This window comes from Cyrtonyx montezumae, unplaced genomic scaffold (assembly GCF_038088225.1).
Source record: "Cyrtonyx montezumae isolate F1298 unplaced genomic scaffold, pur_monq_1.0 scaffold_3, whole genome shotgun sequence".
Classification (NCBI taxonomy): Eukaryota; Metazoa; Chordata; class Aves; order Galliformes; family Odontophoridae; genus Cyrtonyx; species Cyrtonyx montezumae.
This window is the reverse complement of record NW_027072034.1, coordinates 52,393,720-52,408,320: the sequence shown is the minus strand read 5'-3', so window position 1 is coordinate 52,408,320 and position 14,601 is coordinate 52,393,720. Positions and strand designations below refer to the sequence as shown.

Sequence of the window (14,601 nt, the reverse complement as noted above, 5' to 3'; positions counted from 1 at the left end):
CAAAGTAACACAGTAAGTTTTGATAATACCACATAGTATGGAGAAGACTTTTTCAAACCTACTGTGTACACTGTTTTTGCATGTGCATAGCAAGTTAAGCAGTTAGCAAGTTGTTGATTACCCTCTGACCTCTTGATGGGTAGGGAAGAAATTCTTTGTGACCAGCCATGACCTTCACAGCATAATGCAGTCTGATTAACACATGTACCTTAGTGTGGTTCAGAAGAGAACCAGCTGAGCAGCTGTTCTTCCTCATGTGAAAGGACCTATGGGTCCATTTAAACTCAGGATATTCTTCAGTTCTGATTCAGTAGGGATGTTACCAGCCAATGCCTGTGATTATGTGTAAATTTCATATCACTGGGTAGCAAAGAGGTCTGGGGACACTGGAGGTACTGGCATCAAGTGTGGCAGAATTACCACAGAGCTGAATTTGTAACTGTTGAAAACATAGGGGGTTTCCTCTAAACTTGTAATTGCACTGCTTAGTGATTTTGCACAAAAATACTTAGAGCTCACAGCAATATAGAAGATCAGTGTAGGATCAGACAAGTATTGTTGTTGACAGAGGTAATCATTAGAAGGATGAAAAAGATACACTGTTTTCCTTCAAGAAAATTAGGTGTGTTTTAGCAGTTGCTTGCGGAAGCTCTTACAGACAGTGGATATTAACTTCTAACAAAGCAGCTCATCCCCTCTCCTTCTTGTAAGAGGAATAATGTTCTTCGTGATGCTGAACTGAAGGAATAAACTCGATGTATAGCTGGTTCAGTTAGCTAAAAATGCCAATGTTCACTTGAGTTATTTTTCTATTACATCTTTAATTCACTGTAATACAGACTGAAATAGGGATTTTCCTCTAGAAGATTGAAAAATGAAATGTCACTTCTTTTTTTCCTTCAATGAAGGTTTCATTTCCTGCTGATTTTGTAGCGGAGGTTGTGGTAAATGGCTGTCACCATGCTAACTCATTCTTTTCACATCCTAGGAAGATTGTACTGATAGGTGGTTAACTAACAGCTTTCAACTACTGATGTTTGAAACAAGCTTTGCACTCTGAGTCATTAATTATACAGTCAGTGATAATGGATGTTTTGAAATACAGAGCATTGCCTTGAGAAGGGCAGAACAGTGTTTTTCATTCACCCTTTCATGATTTCCAGTCTGTTCATCTCTTTATGTTTTTGACACAGAATAATGTTTTGAATTAGCTTCCGGCCATCAAGCACCAAAAACAGTATGCAACAACGGACCGACTGCCTATGCCACATGGACTCCTGAATGAGCACTGTCCATTCAGTAGTACCACTTCTTCTGTCCTGCTAAGTCCCCTTGTCATCCCCACAAGCAAATAGCAGAGTATGGGAAATATAGTCAGCAAGCTTTTTACATTTTGTTGTTGATATTGTTAATATGGCCACTCCTGTCACACCTCCTGACTTAAGTGGTCACAGCCCCAAGCTGCTGGAGTTCAAGAAAGGTCTGGACACACCTGATTTTTGGGTGATCCTGTGTAGAGCCAGGAGCTGGACTCAATGGTGCTAATGGGTCCCTTCCAGCTTTAGATATTCTGTGATTTCTGCAGCACCACTTCTGAGCATGGGGCAGCATACCAGTTGCTGCTGGGAAGCCAAGAAAAGCAACAGTTGACAAGAACATAAGAGTTGTGGCTGAATAGCTCCAAATTTTTTTTTTGGTGGAAATTCAGTTTCCCAGCCTACCATGTAAACCTTCCTGGCAAGATTCATCCATTAAATACACAGCCCTGCTACTCAGCTTAAATAAATCAGTTTGAAGTGTTGTCACTCTTTCAGCAGTGACACTGCAGTAAAAGCGTTAAGAACAGCCATATGGGGGCAGAGTACCCTGCAAAGCATCCTGCCTCCAAGCTTGCCCAGGAGTACATGCTATGAAGAGAGACTGTGACAATCCGCAGCTTCCAGAGTCTCTTTTCCCCTCTGCTGAATCCTCCCCAGCAGTCAGCAGTCTTATGGCTTCCTCCAAAAGTTGCCTGCTGGTTTTGCTCCTGCTGTAACCGTGCTGTTTGTCTTTATGATATGGAAGTCTGAGCTTGTTCATGCCAGCCGGTCTGCTCTGTGCTAAATAATGGAATGAGCTTTTGAATGAATGAAGTGCTTAAAGCATTGGGTCTTAAATGCCATTCTGACTTTTGTTCCATCACTATATTAATTTAATTTATACTGTCAGTACCACGGTGCTGTGCTGTAGCCACAGCAAACTCACAGGCACAGAAGTAGGCTTTGTGAAATCTGGTTAGTCTTGTTAGTTTTCACCTTAATTTAGTAGTGGGTTAGTAAGAGCAGTGTAGCTTTGTAGAGGAGGGCAGAGCTGCTGTGAAATGTCTCACCAAAGCGTTCAGGGTTGAAGTAATACCCTTACAAAAAAACAAAACAAACAGAAGCCAGCTTTAGAGGTCGTCAAGCTCCTGAAATACTCTTAAAGTTTCAAGGGAGTATAGCAGGGCTGTGCTTACCCTCATTAAACTGGTAGAAAATACTGTGTGTTGCTTTAGTATATGAAGGTCTGTAGTGTTGTTCTATGTAATTCTTGCTTTATAAAGACCTAAACCTTTTCTCATTTATTTATTTATTTTTAATAGAAAGGGACAGATTTTGCATGTGTTTTTCATGCAAATGAAAAATCGAGGCCTGCCACCCTTTAAATTTGAGCAGCTTTTTAGGGATCGTTGTCTACTTGCAGGTAAAGAGCAATTCTATCTCATTGCTTATTTTTAAATGTGGCTTCATGGATTTAGTATCATCTATTTTTGTGCATACCTCAGAGGGTGATAAAAAAAACCTGAGACTAAGTAATTAAAGGTGGTGTTTTAATGATTGTTCTGGTGCTTGGACTTGGTGTGCTGATGTGGTAGCAATAGCAAAGAAAGACAGGCAGTTATGTGTCACCTTTATCCAGTGTCAGGATTCTTTATCATCACTACTGTTCTCTTCTTCCTGAATAATAGTCACAATGTTCTGGTAGTAGTTAATCAAGCTTTCAAAACTTACTTGATCTACTTTATTATTCATTTATTACCTGTAAGGCATTATTATAAGAATTACTTGATAAAATGCAGCAGTAATTCTCTGCAGAAATGACAATTTTGTCAGTCTTACGTTATTTCTCTTTTGCTGCTGCTGCAGGAAAAGTTATAATATGCAAAGTTAACATGCAGAGACAGATCTATGTTCAGTACTTAACAAATGTACTTAATCACAGTAGCCACTGCACAGATGCACAACAAGAGGCAGAGCAGTTAAACTAAGGTCCATGCTCTGTGGGTACCATCTTAAGCATTCTTCTTTACAGTTCAAAGCTAAATGCAGTTTAATTGGTGACTATACAAATAAATGCACATACAGTTAAGTTTCCATTAGGCTTTTTTTTGGGGGGGGGGATGGAAGGGGGAAGGGATGGTGAGGATCAAAATCATTGTCATCATTGCTCTGGTTACATAAAGGTGAGACGCACAGGCCCTACCTGCGTTGGTTGGATCAGCTCTGGTGTTGAAGAGGCCAGCTGAACACGGCCTGAGGTTACTCTGACAGCAGGGTGGTGGCTGTGAAGAAAATGAGCAGCTCAAACAGATGTAAAGGTGCCCATTTCTCTGAGGTTTATTTCAACAGATACAGAACCTCCGAGAATCCAGTGCCCAAGTGTGAAGGAGAAAACTGCGGAGCCCAACAAGTTGACGGCCAGAGTGTTCTGGGATACCCCGGAGGGAAGGGACACCGCTGATGGGATTTTGACAGAGTAGGTAGAAATCTGTAGAAGGCTGTGGGAAATATCCCGTGTAGACTTGTCAGAGGAGTAACTCTATAGTCTTGGCTGGAGATTACTTATGGAAGAAAAGAAATAGAAGGATGAGCCATCTCGATTTTTTACTTGTATAAAGAAATGGAAGCTCAGGTTCTTTTGGGCATTATGTGATGCTTAGCTACACTATAAGCTATCTTATAAGAAGCAAGCAGGCCCTGACTGGTCTGCTCTCATTTTGTCAATGGGACAGGATCTTTTTTGTTAAAGAGTGGGGCTGATGGCAGCATGTATGACTGACCTAGTCTCTGCTATGCAGCTTCTTCCTGTGCTTGTTCTCATTATTCATCCATGTAGCATAGCCAGACAAGCTCACCATGCTCCAGACTTCACTCTTTAGGCTTTTAAAATGTTAGCAGTAGGAAAATACCAGTGAATTTATGTCTGTCTGTCCCATTTTATCTCCTGTTTTAGTGTTATTTTGAAAGGCCTGCCTCCAGGGTCACATTTTCCAGAAGGTGACCACAAAATCCAGTATACTGTGTATGACAGAGCTGAAAATAAGGGCACTTGCAAATTCCTTGTTAAAGTCAGAGGTAAGGATGATGTTTTGCACTACAAATACAGTTACTGATCTGCACCTGGCTTAGTAGGCAGTTTTAGAAATGTCCCTATCTCAGTATTTGTCTATGCATATGCACACGTGTATTTAAAGTTGATACTGACTATGCAACTGAGTGTACCATCTTGCTTGAGTCCCTGATGGCCAGACCCCACAGCAGGGTGCCTACCTGGCATGCTGCAAGTTAAGGAAAGGCTCTAGTGATCCATCCTGCTCCATAACATTGAGGATGTCAGCTGCTGAATCAAGTAGCTGAAGGAGTTTTTCAGCTGTGCCTCATATCTGTCAAGAAGAGTTGCCTTTTCAGAAGTTCAGGTCTTGAAGTCTACAGTTGAATCTATGGAGACAAGATCTCTTTCTGTTCTTTGGCCATTAGTTACCATATATCACAATGACACACACACACACCTCAATACCTGCATTGGTTTAGTTTGAAAATGATACTAAGAAGAGCTTTTGTTTAGTCAGTTCTTTACATACTTGACTTTAACTTCTTCCATATTGGTATTCTGTCGGCTGTGATTCCTACCCTGCCTTCCATGTCTTGTCTGTCTTAAAGTCAGGCGCTGTGTGAAGTTAAATGCTCCAGATAATGGCTACATCAAGTGCTCCGGTGATGGGAATAACTATGGTGCTACATGTGAATTTTCCTGCATTGGAGGCTATGAGCTGCAAGGAAGCCCAGCCAGAGTGTGCCAGTACAATTTGGGGTGGTCAGGAGTAGAGCCAACCTGTGCACGTAAGTGAGTATTTCGCTGCTTTACTGAAAGGGCTGCGAGAACAATAGCTCTCATGGAAATGAGAACTGGGGAAGAGGCTTGGGGTCAAATACAGCTACAAACTTTAGTGCCCTTCAGATAAAAAAACATCTTTATGTTCCTTGCCAATTCACACTTGGATCTAAAGAGTGTGCCAACTTTGGCTGTTCTTTCCTGGGATAATGATGGTGCCCTACAACTGATAGTGTGTTGCAGCCCAGATCTTAATCCAAAATATCACTTACACAATCAAACCATTTTGTAAGCCAGAATACAGCTTAAGATAAAATAGTTGGCTTCAATGAGGCCACTATTTCAGCTGTATCTTCTTTATTATTCTCTTGTTCCTGTGCTTCTGGTATGAAACATTTGTCCTTTTAGAGAAATATATCTGTTTTTAGTATTCCCTATAACTTTTCTTTTAAATTTAATTCTAGCCATGAATATTAATGTGAATGTGAGGACTGCAGCTGCTCTTCTGGATCAATTTTATGAGAAGCGGAGACTGCTAATTATTTCAACTCCTACTGCAGCTAACTTCTTCTACAGGATGCAGTTGGGAATGCTGCAGGTAAAACACAGGGTGGGTTGCAGGGGGCTGTAGCTACTTTTTTTCTTTAGACACGTGGTAGGATAAGCTCTACAGTTGGTATAAACCAGCCAATTTCAGCTATTACATTTTAGCCAGAAGAGTATCTGGCAGAAGTGGTTCTGGATTAATTCTTTTTATGTATGCCTGAGTTTAAACATCTCCCTGCTTTCTATTTCAACTCTGTTCTGGATTGTTCTGCCCCTGACTGACCAGTTATTCAATCCAGGTAGTTCTGTCCCTCTTTCATCCTCTCACCATTGTGTGGTGGTGTTCTTAGAGTAGATAAGAATCCATCATTTAATAGCCCCTGAACTCATTCTAACTTGAACCATCCCACTAACTTGAGAAGTTTGGATTCTTTGTGTATGCTCACAGCACACTCTGAGCAACCAACTGCTTGCACTCAGATGGCTAACCCATCTCTTCGTTCTCTCAACCCTTCCAGCCAGCACAGTGTGGCTTAGACCTCCGACATGTTACTGTTGTTGAATTGGTTGGTATCTTCCCAGCGCAGATAGGAAGGATAGGTGTAAAGCTGCTGCCCCCTTCACTTGCACTGCAACTCAGGTAAAGTAAGGTTTGACTGCTGTTATGTGTGCTGTGGCATATATAATATATTGCTTTTGAATTCCTGCATCTTATTATCCAAATAGACATCTTGTGCTGTACTTAGCTAGACACTGGAAAGTAGGTAGATGTTCATAAGTAAGTTTCAGAATTAACTTGCTCTCTACTAACTTGCAGTAGCTACTGAAAATTCCTGAGCATTTGGATTTATGATCTGGGGAGTGTGTTTCCTATTTAAATGGGCTGGGGAGTGCTGTCAAACTTCCTTTGCTCAGCGAACGATGCTAATTCAGATGAGTTCTCTGTGTATCCCTTTATCATAGAATCACAGAATGGTTTGGGTTGGAAGGGACCTCCAAGCACACCCACCCCAAACCTGGCCATGGGCAGTGCTGCCCCCCAGCAGTTCAGGCTGCCCAGGGCCCCATCCAACCTGGCCACGAGCACCTCCAGGGATGGAGGGATGTTATTTCTTTATGTTTTGGGGTACTATCACTGGAAACACTTGTTACAAACACATTTGTATTGTGCTGGAATTGATCTGATGCCATCCCAGCCACCTGCAACCACTGGGCAGGGATTGCCCCAGGCAGCATCGCAAGCCCATCTTCTGTGCATCACTGCTGGAGGCTATGGCCAGGCCAGAATGGAAGCAGTGGGGTGCTCTTTGAAGTCCCAGATGCAGATATGACATGGACAGCATTTCAAAAGGCAAATGATCTCAGCCTGACTCATCAATTTTACTGAGGTGTCTGAACTGTTTTGACTTGGTTTCGGACTGGCAGGGAGTCAGTTTTCACTTGAAAGGGAGATTTCAAGTGTCAGCACTGCCTGGGGAGAGGAAGAGCCAAAAATGAAGGCCTATTTGGCAGGGTAAGTGGTAGTAATTTAGGAAAGAAGTCCAGGAGTATTTCAGGCAGCATCTTCTGTGATAAACCTGAGAAAATGGTGTGAGTTCTAATTGAGGCCAAGAAAAAATGTTCTTTTCTCAGTCTTCTGACAAGTCTGAGAGGTTTTTTGGATTGGAAAAAAAAGCAGTATTCTTTCACAAGAAAAGATATAACTAGCTTCTTTTTCCTTTAAAAATAACATAAAAAAACAACACATATAATACTTACATTAAAGTTAATTGAAGTAGTTTTCTTTTGGCTCTGTACAAATCTAGCTCTGATAACATGCCTCTTCCTCCATCCTTCTGCTCCTTGCCTCAACCTTCAACTTCAGAAACTGATGTACTTTACAACCTGCCCTCCACTCAGTGGAAGTTAGATAGTTTACAGTTTGATTTTTTTTTTTTCCTAGAGACTGCTACCACCACAGCATGAGATAGCATTCCAGGCCAGGAAGACACTTAGATCCAAGTGAAACACCCTTAAGAATCTTGAATAGAGATGCTGTCCAGCATTAGCACTCAGTAAAATAACCAGTCACAATCACCCTAGTTAACACTTTCCCAAACTCAGGAGTTTGGGTAAGCATTTTCCATATGCAACTGCCATCCCTACCTCCCCTATCACCACAACTTAGCTCCAAACATGATTTTAGTTTGCAAGCAGTAGCCAAGCTCTGTAATTTTTACAACACCAAGAATAATGAAACCTTTTGGAAGGCACAGGAAGTTCAGCTCTTACGTTTCACAACCTTACTGCCATCCAGTGCCCTACAGACCCTCCTGTCCTGGCCCCATTCCTTCACAGATGCTTGAACTTACTTTCCCCACAGCAGTGATATTGACTGTCTGCATGTCTGGGAAGCTTCTAACTCATTAGTCCTCCAAGCCAAAGATCAACTGAACATCAAGGATATACTTTTGTTACTGTCACATTTCTAGAGAAGCTTAAATGACCCATTTTACCAGTGTGAAGGAAAGGACTCGGCCCTGAGTAGTGTGGTGGCTTTTGGTCTCCTAAATTGGAGTTACTGTCAGGTAAATTAGTTACTAGCAGAAAGCTATGAGAACCAACTCCAAACATTTTGTTCTGCTTCTTCTTAACGAGTTTTTATACTACCTGGCAGCAAAGAATAATCTACCTGCAACTCTTTAGCTCCATCTCAGTTATAGAATCATATCATAGAATGGTTTGGGTTGTTTGGTTTTTTTTTCAGTCGATACCTACAGCACTTTTTTGTCTCATTTCCTTTTGCTCTTGGGATAGGCTGTTGCTGAGGATCCCTCATTATAATTTCAACATTGTGGTGATGGACAAGCACGGAATGGACAAGGAACGCTATCCTTTCCCAGCAACACCAGCTGAGCTCTTTGCACTTATTGACAATTTTCCCTTGAGAAAAGAAGAGATGAAACTACAAGCAGAAATTGGCCAGTCATGTCCCTAATTCAGAATTGCAAGGCTTGCATTGCCAGTGAATTTTTTATCCACATAATTCTTCCCTTGGTGCTACACAAAGCATGGCTTCTTAATCACTGATGTACAGATTTGTTGTGTGTATTGTTATGTCTGTGCTGCTCCTCTGCATGGGTGTATGCATGATGCTTTTTTGTACTTTCCAAGAGTATCTTTAGAGAAATGTGTATGTAGGATTACTACCCAATAGAACTTCTTGTACAGATATCAAAGAACTGAGGTACATTTCCTGGGGTTTATTTTGGATTTTTCATTCAGTGTAAAATTGAGGTTTCTTTCTTACAGTTTATAAGTCTTTTATTAATAAAATATTGTTTTGCAAACAAATAGTGCTCTAAAATTCCTCTCAGCTATAATCTAGTTAGAGATTATCTTAAGACTTGGATCAAAATACCTTTCCACCAACAATTTAAATCAGAGGTTAATGTCTGTGCTACAAGTGTACAGCAACCCAGCAGTGTCTTTCAACAGAAGATAATCATTAAGGCTGCAAAAGAAAGACCTCTAATACCATCTGTTGAGTCCAACCATCACTGACCACGTCCCCCAGTGCCACATCCGTATGGTTTCTGAACACCTCCAGGGACAGTGACTGCACCACCTCCCTGGGCAGCCTGTGCCACTGCCTCACTGCTCTTCCTGAGAAGAAATTCTCCCCGATATCCAATCTGAACCTCTCCTGGCACAACTTGAGGCCTTTCCCTTTCATCCTATCGCTGTTACCTGGGAGAAAATGCCAACACCCACCTAACCCACCCCGACCTCCTTTCAGGTGGTTGCAAAGAGCGATAAGGTCTCCCTGATCCTCTTCTCCAGACTGAACAATCCCAGCTCCCTCAGCCGTTACCCACAAGACTTGTGGTTTTACGTCAGGTCCATTATAATAAGATCCATCACAGAGACAAAGCATAAAGTAAAGGTGACACAAGTAACTGTTTTCAGCAGTACCAGAAGAGAATAGCTGATGGCAGGAGCATGGGAGTCATTGCCAGAAGGAATTTGATAACAGAACAGTGAGCAACATAGAAAACAAGTGATGATTGCTAAAGGCCATATGCTAGATAGAAAGACATGCTCTTACCTGGAATACATCTCTTCCTGGTGTTTCATGTCCAATGAGTTGGATTAACAGATTTCTTTCCCTTTTCATCCCAGAGTCTGCTTGGGCTGCCAGGCTGATGGCAGTGGAACATTCCCAACAGGGAAACTACATTAAGGATTCATCATTTCCAGATCTGTGAAAATATTCTTTGCAGCTCATCACTTAACACTTACTTAACAAAAAAAAATCACTGCTTAATGAAATGTCTGGGGGCAAAAAATAAATAAATAAATGGATGTAGTTCTTTAGGTTTTTTTTTATACCCACAATCTTGCCCATCTTCTGCAAACAATTTATATTGTGCACAAAGAATACAGACCCAAAAGGAGTGAGAAGTGTTGAAAAGTGTGAGTTACAGCTTTGGATACTTACTTGTTTAAAGTGTCACGTGCCTAAACAGCATCCCCATGTCTGTGCTGCTCATTCAGAGCGTGGCCCTTTTTCTTTCTGCTAGATGCTTGTTTGACTGTAAGGCAAAGTGTTCACGTTGACAGTAGCTAGCACAAACTAATGGTAGACTGAAGTGCAGGAGCACTAAAGTGAGTGGAGAAGATGGGCTGCTTCTGAGATGGAGAGGAGCCTTAACCAAACACTCAAGAGCAGGCATGACAGCGTGGCACAGCCAAGGCAAAGACTGCATTCAGGTGCATGCTGCAGGTGGTACTGCCAGGTTTGTGAGAATGGGCACCTGGAGGAGCAGGAAGCCTTGAATTGAATGAGATGGCCAAGTGTTTCCAAGATGCAAGGACAGCTTGGGTGACTAAATCATAGAAATAAACAGCATTTCTGTTCCAAACCTACACAAACCAAAAAGTCACCCTGGATCAACTGTAACAGGAGCAAGGCGAGCCAGCAGCATGCTGATGGGTACAGTTGTTTTCTTTCCTGTTTGAAGGACAGTGGTGGTTATGGAAAGTAAAACATGGCACACCAAGTCACTTCATGCCTTAAGTGTCACCTGCAGAACCAGCAGGCCAAGGACACATCTGTGTACATACTGCTGTGGCCACAGGTGCTTTGACATCTGTACACGTGAAATGAATGCACAGGGGGACAGGTTATTTCACCAGCCCCTTTACTCAGTCAAAAAGCACATCAACTGCTTTCCTAGGATTTTTTCAAATATATAATAAATATATTATTTATTTTATATACATAATAATATATATATAAATTCTGGGGTCTGCTCATTCTATTTCTGCAGATCCAATCTGCTGCTGCTCCATTTTAGGTGCAGAATCAGCGCTTGCAGCCATCTTTCATGCCTGGGTGAATAAGAGTGGAGCTTGACGATTGCTACAGCCAGGAAAGTGATTGCAATCACCAGTCCTCTACAGGAAATTGACTCAAGTGGATGGGAGTGCATGAGTGATCAGCTTACCAGTTATAGCTCTACACAGAACATCTGCTAAAATCCTGTGATTAGGAAAAGCTTCTCATGATTAAATACTCAAGTTTACTGGCATTTTCTTTGGTACATTTTTGTGGGAAGGAACAGGAGGCTGACTAACAGCACATGCTATCTCTGACCTGGAGTCATTGCCATCCAGGTATGGTCTGCAGGGATGCAGTAGATTTGCCATTTGGGAGAAGAAAGTTCGAATGAGACTTAGTACTACTGGTTTTAACCCAGCATTTGTGTGTCCAAATACATTCTAAATATTCAGATGTATTCCAGTAATCCATCATACAGGCTTTTGATTCTAGAACAAATCACATTGTGTAAGCAAGGCGCAGTAACTACACTATTACATTTTTTTTAAAAGTAAAAAAGGAATGATTAAAAAATGCTTAACAGAAAATTTACCTGCCTCCCTTATGATCATGCAGGCTGGACTCTTCCTTGGACTTCCATCAAGGCTTTTCTTGGCATAGCTGCTAATCCTACCGACCACTGCTGTCAAAATGCAAATCCTGTTAAAAGCACAAACTGGGTGGGGAGGATTAGAGGCAGCACAACCTGCAGTGAGTATCCTCTTTTCCTCTCCTGCTCCAGAAGTGACAGATCACAGTAGGCATCCAGCTGTGGGCTGGAGGCACCTACATCAGTCTGGAGCTATGTCTTGGTTTTGTATGTGATCTCAACAATCAAAAGGTGTCCATCATCTTGGAACTGAAAATTCAATCACGCAACATCTTTTGCAACAAAACCACTTTCTCAGGAGCCCCAGACAATTCTCTAAAGGGCCTGAATATCCCCCAGACCACAAGAATCTGTGTGTTTGATGAGGAGACTCCCTGCCATTGCACACACCATACCCACCTGCATCTGCAGAGGAAGAGATGAAAGTTGCATGTCCCCAGTCTTGAAGTTCAGACCATTCCTTCTAGGAAAGCCCCACAGCTCTGATGACAGCAGCCCTGAGCCTGGCAGCCCCATGCTGAATGACTGCAGCATGGCATTGTATTACAGCTCAGTACTTACCTAAGAGTCTGAGTCACACTGCATATCGTAATTAATGAAAGCAAATGGTACGAGGTAACAACTGGGAAACTGGCACACTCAAAGGAGGTGAACAGACCTCCACACTGAGAGGTTAAGTTGGAGTGAGCATGACTCAGTTCCGAGTTAGAATAATCAAAGAGGTTTTGTGCCTTTTATCTTAAGATACCAGGAACGTTAATTACAGAGAAGTTGTGTTTTGAACGTACCTGGATTTTTCAGGTGGGCAGCACTTTGAACTAGGGGGTCAGGGAAGAGATCTGGAGACATGGGAGGAACTGAATGCACAGCGTTAAGGCACAGGTAAAATAACAGTCTAGCAGAGGAGAAAAGAACACAGCATTTCCTATTTTCTTAGATATTAAATGGGTGCAATGCATGTGAAACAAAAATAAGCATTAAAGATATGCAAGCTCTAGAACAGAAGACAAAGACTATCAGTGCAATCCTACCTCTAACATTTCTTCATTTATAGGTAGTGAATAATGAGTTTACCTCAGTGAGATAACCAAATATCCCTAACAGACATTTTTATAGTTCACTATAACTTATTTTACAAGAGACAGGAACTCAGCAACATTCCATACTTTTAATGGTAAAAGACAGAACAATACTCTTGACAACAACTGCAAATGCATTACCAGCCACTTCTGTCCACAAAACCAAATGTACAGTGCACTGCACAAAAAAAGTTCTGGGCAGGAAATGCTTTATCTAAACTTGGTCAGAACTTAACCATACTGCAATGCCACTTACTGCTACTGCTGTTCACATCCAGCAGAATAACCAGTGAGCAACAGATTTTTAAGCTGAACAAAGGTAGCAACAGGGTTATGTGGCATTCTCAATTTGCTGCATCAGACGACTACATTTGGCTTTAAGCAAACCCCAGCGATTACAGCAACCCTCAAAAATACACACCCAACTTTCAAGAGCATTAGTGCCACAGGTAGGTTATTGCCACAGAGCAGAACTGTTGAAATAGCAATTCTACATAGAGGGCCGTGATGCAGCAGGGGTGAGTCTCAAAAGCAACCTAAGAAACTCCTATGAAAGTGAATCTCAACTTGCTTTTCAGTGTCAATATACACAGTATAATAACACTGTCTTACTATCACTTATCAAACAGTATCTGCAAACGTGAAATCACCAGGCAGGAAATTCACAGGATGTAGTGGTAGGGCTCTGTGAGCACGATTCTCTGTGCCTCATACTAAGTTAAGGTTAAAAAAAACATCTCTGCAAATAAAAGCCTGCATCCAATTTTGGATTTAATCACATGTTCTTACCACCATTTCTCTTAAGGTCCTCTAATGTCCATATTTCTACATTTAAAAATAAATAATAACCATCTGTTATTAATAACCAACTGTATCAAAAGAAAAAGAAAAAAAAAAGATTTTTACGAAGTGCACATACCATCTCTCAAGAGATGGCTATTTCTGTCATTGCTGAAAATCAATACTGTATGCTAAGAAAGGGCAGTTTCAGTTTTTACCTCACACAGATGAGCGTAAACTATCCCTTAACACTGCCTCCTTCTGGGTACTGGAGATAAATGTTGAGGTGGAACATGGAGTCATAGTTTGACTAACTGGCAAAATCTTGAACAATTTCCTGGTGGGCACTGCTGAACTGAAGGGAAGAATCCTGCAAAGCTTCAGGTACAATCCTTACTGTCCTGTGTGAGACAGTCATGGAAACAGGACTCGGGCTTCATTTTCATTGACTTGAGCAAACCACAAGCTTTACATGCCTGAAGTTGGGCAATGTGCATACCTCTTGTAAAGCCAAAACAATGCTAGCCTCTATGTCACCCTCATGTTACCTCATCTTATCAATTAGTGCCAGTGGACGCTCAATGGTAATGTTATGGAGGAGAAGGAGAGGCCATCTGAACTGATTTTAGCATCTAAACTTGCAAGAAAGATCGCTGACTTTTAGAATCCTGAAGTCCCTGTGTAACTAATAAGTAGAGTAGAGAAACAACCAGAGAACGGGTTTGGATAATCAAGTCTGATGGCAGGCTTGGACAGACCTCAGCATCAGCTCTTCCTGATGGATTCTGGCAATAACTGCACTGTCTAGGGAAGTGTTTACTGTCTTCACATGAAGTTTTACAGCCCAAGTTGTACTTTTATTTTGCCTTAATGGGTCAAACACTCAGAATCAAGCGTCAAGGGGGGAAAGACAGTGATGAAAGCCTTGTAATTACACCACTAGTAGAATGAATCATATTTCACATCTTCAAAAAACACTGTAGAGAAAATTTCTTTTCCACTGAAGCATCTTTAGTTATTCAAGTCCGTATGGAGAAATAGTTTCAAAACATCAGCTCTCCTGTGTCTGATTACTCAAGATGGGAGTTTATGAA

General features: G+C 41.6%; 2 protein-coding genes across 2 annotated transcripts in view; one reads left to right on the top strand and one right to left on the bottom strand.

The window, feature by feature from the left end:
* SRPX (sushi repeat containing protein X-linked) overlaps positions 1-8,995 on the top strand; it is a 36,687-nt gene extending 27,692 nt beyond the window's left edge. The window contains exons 5-10 of the mRNA XM_065740847.1: positions 3,648-3,774; positions 4,252-4,373; positions 4,959-5,138; positions 5,595-5,728; positions 6,195-6,316; positions 8,473-8,995. Coding sequence (XP_065596919.1) covers positions 3,648-3,774; positions 4,252-4,373; positions 4,959-5,138; positions 5,595-5,728; positions 6,195-6,316; positions 8,473-8,653 — 866 coding nt within the window. The 3' untranslated portion in view covers positions 8,654-8,995. The remainder of the gene's footprint in view (positions 1-3,647; positions 3,775-4,251; positions 4,374-4,958; positions 5,139-5,594; positions 5,729-6,194; positions 6,317-8,472) is intronic.
* SYTL5 (synaptotagmin like 5) overlaps positions 222-14,601 on the bottom strand; it is a 61,109-nt gene continuing 46,729 nt past the window's right edge. Inside the window, exons 18-21 of the mRNA XM_065741569.1 lie at positions 11,592-11,698; positions 10,371-10,472; positions 9,764-9,917; positions 222-1,619 (exon numbers count right to left, since the gene is read on the bottom strand). The gene's annotated coding sequence lies outside the window, so the exon portion shown is untranslated. The remainder of the gene's footprint in view (positions 1,620-9,763; positions 9,918-10,370; positions 10,473-11,591; positions 11,699-14,601) is intronic.